This window comes from Lutjanus erythropterus, chromosome 5 (genome assembly GCF_056507025.1).
Source record: "Lutjanus erythropterus isolate fLutEry1 chromosome 5, fLutEry1.hap2, whole genome shotgun sequence".
Taxonomy (NCBI): Eukaryota; Metazoa; Chordata; class Actinopteri; order Lutjaniformes; family Lutjanidae; genus Lutjanus; species Lutjanus erythropterus.
Genome location: NC_139321.1, coordinates 22,798,184 through 22,810,279, shown reverse-complemented (window position 1 = coordinate 22,810,279; position 12,096 = coordinate 22,798,184). Strand labels below are relative to the sequence as shown.

At 41.0% G+C, this 12,096-nt stretch overlaps 1 protein-coding gene across 1 annotated transcript; it reads left to right on the top strand.

Moving 5' to 3' along the window:
• Window positions 1–1,167: 1,167 nt before the first annotated feature.
• On the top strand, window positions 1,168–10,880 carry klb (klotho beta). Its single transcript, XM_084719240.1, has 6 exons — window positions 1,168–2,120; window positions 4,933–5,446; window positions 5,540–5,808; window positions 5,920–6,176; window positions 7,611–8,542; window positions 10,192–10,880. The coding sequence occupies exons 1-6, from the start codon at window positions 1,386–1,388 to the stop codon at window positions 10,620–10,622; spliced, it is 3,138 nt and encodes a 1,045-aa protein (XP_084575366.1). The 5' UTR covers window positions 1,168–1,385; the 3' UTR covers window positions 10,623–10,880.
• Window positions 10,881–12,096: the final 1,216 nt, after the last annotated feature.

Here is a 12,096-nt window from a genome sequence, read left to right as displayed (position 1 = left end):
ACTCTTTCGTTCTTTCTTTCTTTCTTTACAAACCGACTTGAGCTGTAGCTATTCATCAACGTTAAAAGAGTCTGATTCCCTGTAACCATGGCAACGATGAGGTTGCATGACAGACATTGTAGGTGTCATTCTCCTCTGGGATTTCTGATTTAATACTTCTCCACTGTGTCTTGTGAAACCGTTTTTGTTTTCTTAATTCTCATGTAATTTCAAGCGTGTGAAAGTATAGTGTATACATTAGAGTCAGATGAGCATGAAAATATGGGACATTTTATTTTCCAGAAAGGGTCAATCCCATGTTACACGGGATTTAAAAATAAAAAGTAAACATTTAACCTCCTCAAGTGTAAGTTTAAAGTTAATTCTAGATCAGGCTTTCAATTGGAGTTTAAAGTTTTGGTGCAACAGAATTAAATGTAATCTATTTTTAGAGTAAAACTAAACTGAGGTTTAAGGAGGTTTAAAATGTAATATTTCTTAATTTTAAGCTAGTTTAAAAGTTTGGTGCAACATAAGTTAAACCATGATTTTATTGTGTTTAAAAATTAATCCTTGCTGGTTCACCAAACTCTGTGTTTTAGGGCTGTCACAATATGGAATCACTACATGATTATCATGACCAAAAAAATTCACAATGACAATATTATTGCGATATTTCTAGAAAATTTGAAAAGGTAATCATCCCATCAGTCAAATTAATCTTTAACTTTGTTTTTTGCGTGTTCATTCTCCTTCTTCTTCTTCTTTTTTTTTTTTCTGAAAATCGCAAAATTTTACCCAGAATATAATTGCAGGGAGGTAAAGAGAGAGTCTCTTCTGTGTTTGTTGGAAACTGATGGACCACAATGTGAACTACTTCTTAGTCATGGAGCTAAGATCAGAGTACAAGCTAATTATTGACACAAGAATGGTCTTGTGTGTGTGCATGTGTCCTCATAAAGGTAACTAATATCCTCTTAAACATTAGTTTTCTTTTTTAAAAAGGCTCTTTATCCTCATAATTGAATGATAATGGAGCATTTTTGGAATTACAGGTGAAAACAATTCACAGGAAACTCGGAGAGAGTAAAAATACAAGCGTGCGTGGATATGAGTCAACCTTTGTATGTGTGAACATTATGTGGTTGGGAGGGGCTGAGTGGGAGCACAAGTGCACTGAGGCAGAGATAGGGAAATCTGAACAGGTTGTCAGATGGATACTGCAGCAGCACCTCGAAGCTCCAGATGTTACTCTCTCCTGTCCTGGCTGTGATCTTTCTCCTCCATCCTCCTCCATCATGAATCTTTTGTCTGTCACAAGAGGACTGATAATACTCAACAGAACAATTGCTCTGACTGACACCAGCGACCCCCTTCAAATGGATATCTGAAACAACTCCCTCAGTATGCTGAACCATCCTTCACCTCTCACACCTCAGCGCCTCCTGCTCTCCCTCCTGTTGCTTGTCTGTGGTTGGAACAAGGCAGCCTGCTCTCTAGGGGAGGGCAGGAAGATGTGGCAGCAGCCCAAGCTGGACCCCATCCTCAAAGATCAGTCTTTCGTCCAAGACAGCTTCCCTTCAGGATTCCTCTGGGGCTCGGGGACATCTGCCTTCCAGACAGAGGGGGCCTGGGATCAGGAGGGGAAAGGCCCATCCGTTTGGGACCATTTCACCCACTCTACTGATGTGGCCAGTGACAGCTACGCTCGCTGGGAGGAAGATGTGGAGGCACTGGAGTATCTTGGTGTGAGATCATACTCTTTCTCTCTGTCCTGGCCCAGACTCTTCCCTGATGGTAATGCCAGAGATCAGCCCAACACAGCTGCTGTGGAGCACTACAGCCGTCTCATACAGAGGCTTCTGGAGAAGAAGATCGAGCCTATCGTCACCCTCCATCACTGGGACCTACCACAAGTCCTACAGGAGCGCTATGGAGGCTGGAGAAATGGCACACTGGTGGGACTATTTGAAGAGTACGCTGCATTTTGTTTCCACACATTTGGCAGCCGTGTTAGGTACTGGCTCACCATGCATAATCCATACCTGGTGGCTGTGCAGGGGTATGGGACAGGTGTGCATGCTCCTGGAGAAGCAGGGGGTCTCACTGGCTCTCTCATTGTTGCCCACAACCTGATCAAGGTAAGTTAGACAGGGTCAATTGATCAAAAGGGATGTAACACTATGTAACAACACACTTATCGAAAATGTTTTTAACAATATATCACATATTGTGATATATTGTTAAAAACTGGACTATATATTAGGCTTTTATGCCTTATAGTATTGCTGAAGATATGACAGGAAAAGGGGAAGAGAGAGTGGAGGAATCACATGCAGCAAAGTGCCATAAGTGAGCTGCTTTAAAGGACTCACAGCCTCACTACACTGACTTTGGCATTGTTTTACAATTATGTAATTCAAACGTTTATCAACAAAGACAGCTCATTACAATTTTTTGCACATTAGTACACAGCTGGACACTTTTATTTTATTTCATTAAAGGCACAATATACGACGTTCATCCTCAGTAGATGTTGGAAAACAACTATTAGAAATGTAAAGATATAGTCACACTCCCTGTGTGAATGTTGTTATCCAAGTTTGTCTGTTTATCCAGGACAGCTGTTGTTGTTGTTTTCAACAATGGCAGCATTGTAAGTCAGGTTACAGCTAAACACAACACTAAAAAATGTGTCTGAAAACATTTTAGGCATGAAATATGTGATGCAGAGTCTTGGTTTCAATGTTTCTTGTATTACAGGGAAACAGTACACTGAGATATGTTTCTGGAGACATTTTAGGTGAGAAATAGGTGATACAGTTAACAGAATCTTGAGCGAGCTTTGATCAACACTGAAAACCAGAGCTAAAATGGTGGCCAACAGTAACAGTATTGTATTATTTTTATTTTATTTTATTATTATTTTATTGTATTATTATATATATTTTTATTGTATTATAGCAAAATGGTACACGTTCTACACATTTTATCAGCACTGTCTAGTTTGACAGTTTGATCTAAGTTTTGTGAGCAATGTGTGTTCAGATGACACCTTTTTTTTCAAAATTTGTTTTAGAACCAATGCGTCATTTGTTTTGGTCTGAGATGGTGCTGTGACTAACAGAGGAAGTAAATGTTCACATACGTCACCTTTAAAGAAGGAAAGCAGAGGCACTTAAAGTTAAGAGGAAGAACACATTTTATACAGACAAACAAACAAGTCGTCATTTTTCTTTGCTATTTATTATCATGAGAAATATTATATCGTGGACTTTTTATTGTGAGCTTTTGGTATTGGTACATCCCTACTGATTAATGTGAGTCTGTAGATGAATATAGTCTGTGTTCATACTGTGCTTTATCTGCCTGGCTGTAAATGACAGCACATGAAGAATTTCTCTGATAATATGGACTGTCTGTAAACTTTGAACTTCTGCAGCTGTATCAGTTTATAATGGTCAAAGAATGTTTGCTAATGATTTTGAGGTCACAAGATGGTGAAGCAAACACATGCTGCAACAGCACTCTGATATTTTGTTACAGTCAACTTAGATCAATAAAGACTGTGAAATTTGATTTATTGCATTGTAACATAAAACTGGTGCAGCCAAGTGCAAAGCTGTAAAGCTCACTTTTTATTTTATCTCCTCTGTGACACCTTAATCGTATTTTATTTTGACAGGTTTGTGATGAGTAAACAGGACACTTACAGAGACATTGAGGTCAAAGTCCACCACATCAGCACTTTTATGCTTGAGAGAAACAGTGTGTGACAGGAAGTCATGGAGATATGCCTCATTAATAAACACTTACAGTTATGCAGTCTAGAACAGATGGTATGTGTACAACTAACACTGCACAGATATCGTGAGCAAATAGTCATTCACTGGTCTGTAATAGATTCATGATTACATCCGCTAAGGAGGTTTTATCTTCCCATTTGTTTGTTCCTTCTTTCTACCGTACAGCACTTTGGTCAACCTCATTTGCTTTTAATGTGCTTTATAAATAAACTTGACTTGACTTGACTTCTTTGCATAATATTTCAAGACAACTTTGAATTAAATTTTATGGGAAATAAGCCCAAATGGAGGCTGAAGAACAAGCGATGTTCTTGTCAGCTACTAACATTTATAATGAAATGTCTCTCACTCTGTCATTTAATAATGAACACATGGATTTAGACGTGCATTAAACATTCCCTTCATTAAAATAACAAATTCGGAGGATTGTGCAGCTGTGGCAGACATTTTGATTTGTCATAGTAGGAAATGTACAAATGTTACAAATAGCCCTTTTTCACAGCAGCCATATTGATATGAAATAGTAGAGCGAACACAGGTGTTATCAATGAACATGCACTATAGCAGCACCCTGTCTCTGTTTGACATGAATGGAATGGGACCTTACATTGTAACTGCACCCCCAGGTCTCAGCCTCTCCACCCACTGCATAATTCTTTAAAAAATGCTAAAAAGAAAACATTTTTGGCTTACGCACCTGGCAAGCAACTGTCACCGGACCAAATGGGTGCTATCTTTGTACACTGTATTTGGTTTGCTATCCAACCATGGACAGTTGCTGTCAGACGAAGCACTTGAGAAGCGCTAAAGGCAAAAAAGAGAGCCGTGATAGTCACTAGAAGCACATTTGTGGCCCTTTTTGAAGAAGTTGCTGTGTTGTTCCTGTGTTGAAGTAGCTAGCCAAACAAACACTAGCGGGTCAGAGAGGAGAGGCTGTCTGGTGTCTGTCTGCCTGCAGGAGACTGTCGGTACACAGCCTATGCTAAAAGGAATTCAACCATCATTCATTTTATTTTTATTATTTACACCTTTTCTTTCCCCACTGTGACGTGTCTAAATGTCTTCTGTGAAATAGACCTATTGTACTACACTGACTGTGTTATAGACAGCAGTCCAGTCATAATACTGTGTCCGCTGTCATTTCCAGGCACATGCCAAAGCATGGCACACCTACAACACCTACTTCCGTCCAACTCAGAAAGGAAAAGTATCCATTGTTTTGGGATCCCACTGGGTCGAGCCTCAGAGAGGCCAGGCCACAGCTGCAAACATTGAGCTCTGTCAGCAGTCACTAGAGGCTGTCCTCGGCTGGTTTGCCAACCCCATCTTTGGTGGTGGAGACTACCCAGTCTCTTTGAAAATCAAGCATGGGACCCTCTTGCCCACGTTCACCCCTGAGGAGAAGCTCTGGGTGCAGAAGACAGCTGACTTTTTTGCTCTGTCCTTTGGGCCTAACAATCTCCGCCTGGGTCGGGGCCTCGTCCAGTATGGCCAGACTGTGACCCCGGACCTGCGGCGCCTGCTGGGCTGGATAAAGCTGGAGTATAGGGACCCGCGGGTGCTGGTGGCCGAGGGAGGCTGGTTTTCTGAAGCCAGTGTCGGAAAGGAAGATACAGTGGCCATTTACCTAATGAAGAGATTTATCAACCAGGTCCTGCAAGGTAAGAAGTGGAAAGAACAACCAAATAAAAAGGTCGACAATGTGATGAAGTCAACAAAAAAATCTATCCACATTTTATTTTTTTCTTTTACAGCTATCAAGTTTGATGGTGTGCAGGTGTTTGGCTACTCCACCTGGTCGTTGGTGGATGGATTTGAGTGGAATAATGGCTTCAATGTCAGACGAGGCCTTTTCTACATTGACTTCAGCCAACCAAACCGAACCAGGACCCCTAAGACCACTGCTCAGTACTACAGGCATGTTATCGCTGACAACGGATTCCCTAGTGATGAAACCTCCAGAGAGCTCAAAGGCCATTTTCCCTGCAAATTTCACTGGGGAATTGCTGATTCCACTTTACAGGTAATTAGAGAAAAAATCTGAGAAGACAAGAGAGTGATTTTATAGCAAAAAAAAAGCAAAATAAACGGCTAAATTCACCGTAATATTCTTTTGTCTTTTTTGTTATTGTAGGTCCACTTCTACCCTTTCTCACCACAGTTTACTGACCCCCATTTGTACAGCTGGAACCTGACAGGAGATGGATCACTGCGTCCAGTCCCAGGGGTGACGATGCCGACCAGACGAGCCCAGTGCACCGACTATCTGGCCATTCGTGGTCATCTTCGCCTGTTTGCATCCACTGGGGCATCTCATTACCGCTTCGCCCTAAACTGGTCTCTGATTTTACCCCAGGGAGACCTCTCTAATGTGAACACTGATGCTCTGAGGTAAGAATACACAAACATGAACTTTCGCTGTTTCAGTTTTCCCAAATTCCACCCAACTTTAAATTCAATGCACTTCAATTTAAAACGATAACATAACTTGATCCACACCATAGATTTTGGCCAGATTCAGATTAATTTAAAGTGGCCATATTATGCTATTTGGGTTGTCCCCCTTTCCTTTAATGTGTTATATGCTGTTTTGTGCGTGCAAAATGTCAACAGAGTCTCAAAAACTGAATTCCATGCCACTGTCCTGCAGAAAACACTCCTCCTGAACTGCCTGAAAAAAATGCTGTTACTTGCTGACATCACTATGTAACACATTTGCGTAACATGCAGCTAGTTAGAAACAGAATTTGGAATGGACTTAGGGTTTTAATCTCAGGTCAGACTAAAAGCTCACAATGAGACAAGTTGAAACAGTTTGCAATGTTCTGAAAACCTGCCATTTTACACCAGTGTGATGAGACGAGACGGTGTATCATCTCCATCACACCGAATCTCTGTACTGGAGCTTGAACTGCTAGCTGTTTTTTGTAGCTGGATGTAATTTGATGTGTCTTAAAATATGAATGAGCACAGTGATAGTGAGTTTCTTGCAACAATTGCATTTCTAGTATTGATTGAATGGCAAAAAAGTAACTGGTGTATGCATAGAGAGTATGGCTGAGTAGACAGCGATAGAGAGAGAGCACACGGTTGTGGACGATGAAGGTAGAAGATGAATAAGATGAGGGAGCACAGGTGGCAAGAAAGCCAGCGAATCAGAGAAATAAAATGTTATTTTCTAATTGTCTCACAGCATTATGTTCTCAGCACAAATAAACACCCTGCTCAACTCTCAGACTGTTGTACAACCCTGCAGCTAATCACCGCATTGCTTGATCCTGTCTGAATGTGGCTGAAAGCCCTGTATCATACAGACACTGCTGTTCCTCAAACAAACTGATGAGGTGATCCTTTCTTTCCTCCATCCAGAATTCTGCCATTACTGACAGTTTGAAACTGACTTGACTGGCTGACTTTGCTATAACTTGCTTGGCTGTTGAAACAGGTGATGTGCCTCTAAAAGAAGCCACCAATGACTTGACAAACTGAGTCACAGATGACATACAGCTGGATTGAATCGAGCTGAGATGCGTCAGTTCACACTGCTACAGTTTTTCTTTTTTTTTCAACTTGAACTGGAAGAGACTCAAACTAAAACAGAATGTTTCAGACAGAGGTTGAATAGTGGTGCTGCAGCTATGGCCAGTATGAGAAAAAAAAAAGTACTCTCTGTACTTGAAAGTATGCAAGCCTCTTCTAGTAGAAACCCAAAATGAAAGAATGAGCTTAAAGCATAATATGGCCACTTGAAGGATATCTGGCTCAGTCTCTTTGTGTCTACACACATTAACTCCTGATTCTTTATCCTGTTACAACATCTAAAAGGTACTATCGTTGTGTCCTTGCCGAGCTCAAGAAGCTGGACCTGGAGGCTGTTGTTATTCTCTACTACCCCACACACAGAGCTCCGCATCTGGGCTTGCCTGGGCCACTGTACGCCTCTGGCGGTTGGCTCAATTACAGCACAGTGGAGGCCTTTCAGGAATACGCATCACTGTGCTACCAGCGGCTGGGGCCCTGGGTCCCATACTGGATCACCATCAATGAGCCAAACAGACTGGTGGATGTTTATTCCAGTTGGAATGAAACACATCAGGCTGCTCATAACCTTCTTCTGGCTCATGCAAAAGCTTGGAGGCTGTATGAGAGGGAATATGCCAGTCAACAGAAAGGACTGGTATCACTCGCATTACATGCCGACTGGGCTGAACCCGCAAACCCTTTCCTGGATTCACATACCGCAGCAGCACAGAGGTTTCTTTTGTTTGAACTTGGTCGCTTCTTCGACCCATTGCTGGGGACTAGATATGAGGAGAAACATAACAATGGGGGCTACCCACAAGAAATGAAGGCATATCTGGAGGACAGAGCTCGAGTAATGGGCCTCCCTGCATCCCCTCTTCCTAACTTTACTGAGACTGAGAGGAAGGAACTGAGAGGGACATTGAGTTTTATTGCGCTGAACCATTTTACCACCCGTTTGGTGTCTCCATACCCCATGACGCAGGCCAATTTTCAGAAGAAACAACACCCCGATCATGGCTGTCTGATCCTCTCTGATCCCACTTGGCCCTCCTCCGGTCTGGGGCAGGCTCTGGTACCCTGGGGCCTGCGGAGGATCCTGAGCTGGGTGAACCAGAGGTATGGAGGGGCTCTGCCTATCATCGTCACAGGCAGTGGGGTTGATGACCAGGCTCCTGTGGAGGACAAACTCAGGCAACACTTTCTCAGGAGTTATCTGCAGGAGGCCTTAAAAGGTGGGACATGATTTTCAGATCCTTTATCTTCATCAGTATGCCAGTATGTATGGAAGAGGGTCAGGGCCACATGTCAAAAATCTATTTGAGATTTGAGTTTTAAGTCTCTTCTGAGAATAAGGTCTGAATTATTCTCAGAATTCTGACTTTAACTAAAGAATTTAGACCTTTTCCTCATAATCCTGACTTTAACCTCAGAATTCAAACACATTTTTCACATGCAGTCCTGATTTTTTTATTCCAACATGTACAGTACATCAAATGTAATCACTCGAGGGGTTTGCAGAAGTGGGGATCTGACTTGAACCTCAGAATTCTGACTGATTCTGACTTTTCTTTCCTCAGAACTCAAGCATATTTTTCTTGTGGCCCGTCTGTAAACATGTCATGTTCCTCACTGATCCATAATGTTTTGCGTGATCATTTTTCAGTAGGAACAAAGTGCAGTGTTCTGGGTGTCGCAACAGCGATACGGCTCCACAGGCAATACAGGTTTTATGACCGCTGCTTCCTACTATAAAACCAGACTTAATGAGAAAAGATCATAAAAAAGAGAGAAGAGGGGAGAGACAAACAGTACAGTGACAGTGTTGACCAGTGTTGTGTTCGTACCTTCTCCTTTATAGTCCAGAGCTCACCTGTATTTACACACAGGTGTTGTTTTCTAACATGGGATTATCCATCGAACACGTACCTGTCACATTTGGTTGTTTTTGTTTTCCGTTAGGTTTGTTTTTTTTAGCAATACAGTTAACACATAAAAAGCACTCTCACGTACAATGAAACAGAGACACCTTCTTGTGATTATACTTGATGTATGTGTCTGTACCTCACACACCTCACACACATCCAACACACTCACTACATGTAACAACAAGAATTACATTCAAGGGCATGTAGCTGGCAGACAACAGCATCAGGCAACACAACAACAGCATGTATAAGCAGCAAAACAGACGGGCAAAGCAATAAACAATACACAAGCAGCAAAACATTCACTTTTTTCATGAATTAAAGTAAAATGATTTCTTTTATTCACACAAAAAGTGTATGTCTCTCAATTTTGTCCACAAATGTTTTTAAATCTCTGTTAGTGAGCACTTCTCCTTTGCCACAATAATCCATACACCTGACACTTGTGGCATATAGAGATGCTGCATGTTTATTGCACAGGTGTGCCTTGGACTGGGTTACAGGTACCATTGTTTTTTTTTTGCCAGGAGGGCAAAGTCATGACCCACCTTACTCTTCCACAGTTTGTGTTACCCTGATATTCTCACCCTAACCCAAACCAGTCACTCCTCATCTCTATCATCTCATATCATTATAGAAGCCAGGTGCAGCTGTTTAGAGGTAAGGGTGGGAGTTGAGGGGTGTGAAAGGGGTGAGGACTATTTGCATATTCATGAATCCTTGAATGTTACATGAAGGCAAGGTATATGCAAGCCATTTTAATGGAAGTATTTCAACTTATTTTGAACAAAAAAAAAACATCGAGCACAATTTATTACTTCTTACAGAGGCTTTTACATTGTTTAAAACTGGAGGTGTACTTTTCATTTCATATTTCATATGGTTCATAATAAGCTGTTTGCACATTATTCATATTGCTTGAACTCACTTTTCTCCTTTAATCAATTTGTCTCCAGCTCGCCAATTAGATGGAGTCAACCTGCAGGGCTTCTATGTGTGGAAGCTGCAAGATCGAAATGTGCCTCAGTTTGGCCTCTTCACCTCAGCCCAGCACAAATCCAAAGCCAAAGCTTCCCTTGCTGTCTACAGAGAGATCATCAGTCAGGGTGGCTTCCCTGAAGACAACACCACGCAGACCTGCAGGTCCAATGAGCAGCAGGAACCCTGCTCTGTGTGCGCATGGATGTTTAGGAACAAAGCCATGCTGGTCTTTGGAGGCTGCCTCCTCATAACAGCTATCATGTTGACGGGACTTGTCATCTTTGTCATTGTCACCAAGAGAAAGCAAACACGGGGCCGGGGGAGGGGGGTGAACAGGATGAACAGGAGGAGGAGAAGGGAGGGAGTCCCTGTGTGCTCATGTCCACCTGTTAAGTGCTCATTGTAGAGACACTGACACTGTAATGTAGCAAACAAACTCTGTATGACAGAGAAAAGCAATGATCTACAATTATGTCTTGTCCAGTAATACTTTTATCCGTGCTTGTGACAAATGTGTGATCAGTTTACCAACAATTACTGTCAAGAGAAAACGTCTCCATCCATTTCACTGTAATAAAGGGTTATTTAAATGGAGGGTGAACGGTACGAAGAAAAAAAAATTCTATTTTGTCAGTATGTTTCACAGTTAAATGACCATGAGATGGCATCTTTTCTAAAAGTTGATTGATTATGTGTTCTCTGTGGTTTAATATTAAAGAGAAGAATTGTGTTATGTAATTGCTCACCTTACCTATGACCTTCATTATAAAGAAAATATGTCAACGCCCTGATTCTAGTGCTTTAATAAAGTCAGTCAGTGATAATTATATTGTGTAGGGCCAGTGTTGGGACATAACATATTACTGTAATATTATTACTTTACCCAGTAATATGTATTGTAGGGATTACAATTTCCAAAATAGTAATAATATTACAGTTACCAATCCGGGCTCTCATGATGACGTGACAGGTGACATGTGACGGGTTCTTACTTATATTATTCTTACTGATTACACTTCCAAAATAACAATATATGACATGTTTTGCTCAGATTAAGCCAATTTTGCTTGATGAATGTATCTCCAACAGCAGTAGCTGAAGCTCAACGTCCGACTTTTTTAAACTGAGAAACTTTATATGGAAATCAGATTTGTTTGTAATGTTCATCAGTGTGACTGAACATATTTCCTCAAGTACAACTGAATTAATATCAAGTTTATTTGAGCAGAAAAATGTATTTGTTTTGGCTCATAACAAAATTATCTCAAACTGTCTTTTCAGATTCAGTCAACTTATTAAGGTAAAGCTTTTAAAGCTATTAAAGCTATTAAAGCTCAGAAAACAGAATTTATTTTTTCATTGTACCATTTGCCACAGAAGGTGTGAATCTATACGGGACAATGATGCCCTCTAGTGTCACAGTTTGCAGCTCTGATGAAACAAAGTGAAACACGGATGTTATTTGTTAAAAAAAATGGGAAAAATAGCAAAGAGCACCATGTATGCTTATATGTTAATGTCAGCAATGTTTCTATAGATATATAGATTAATGTTCCATTTCAGATGTTGTCATGATTGTTGTGAGGGGTTCAGCCTACACATCTGGATGATGGCATCTTCATCACTTTGTCATCATCAGTAGCTTAACTGTTCGTCTAAAGTGATTCTCTGAGAATTTTATTGTCCTTTAAGAGTAAACAATTTTCTTTTAACTTATCTTTGTCCTTATCTGTCTTCAAAAACCATATACTCCATGATTTCCATCTTTAATTTGTATGGTGTGTTCAGTGTATGAGAGGCGGACACTTTTTTTTAACTGGAATCATCTGATGAAAAGCAGTTGTTTGCTGTTTACTGCAGCAATGGGAATAAACTGACAA

Excerpts from the sequence above, each read along its gene's own strand:
- klb (XM_084719240.1), top strand. The coding sequence starts at position 1,386 with ATGCTGAACCATCCTTCACCTCTCACACCTCAGCGCCTCCTGCTCTCC. Across the intron at positions 2,121-4,932 it reads TTGCCCACAACCTGATCAAG|GCACATGCCAAAGCATGGCA; the intron begins GTAAGTTAGACA and ends TGTCATTTCCAG. Across the intron at positions 8,543-10,191 it reads TCTGCAGGAGGCCTTAAAAG|CTCGCCAATTAGATGGAGTC; the intron begins GTGGGACATGAT and ends ATTTGTCTCCAG.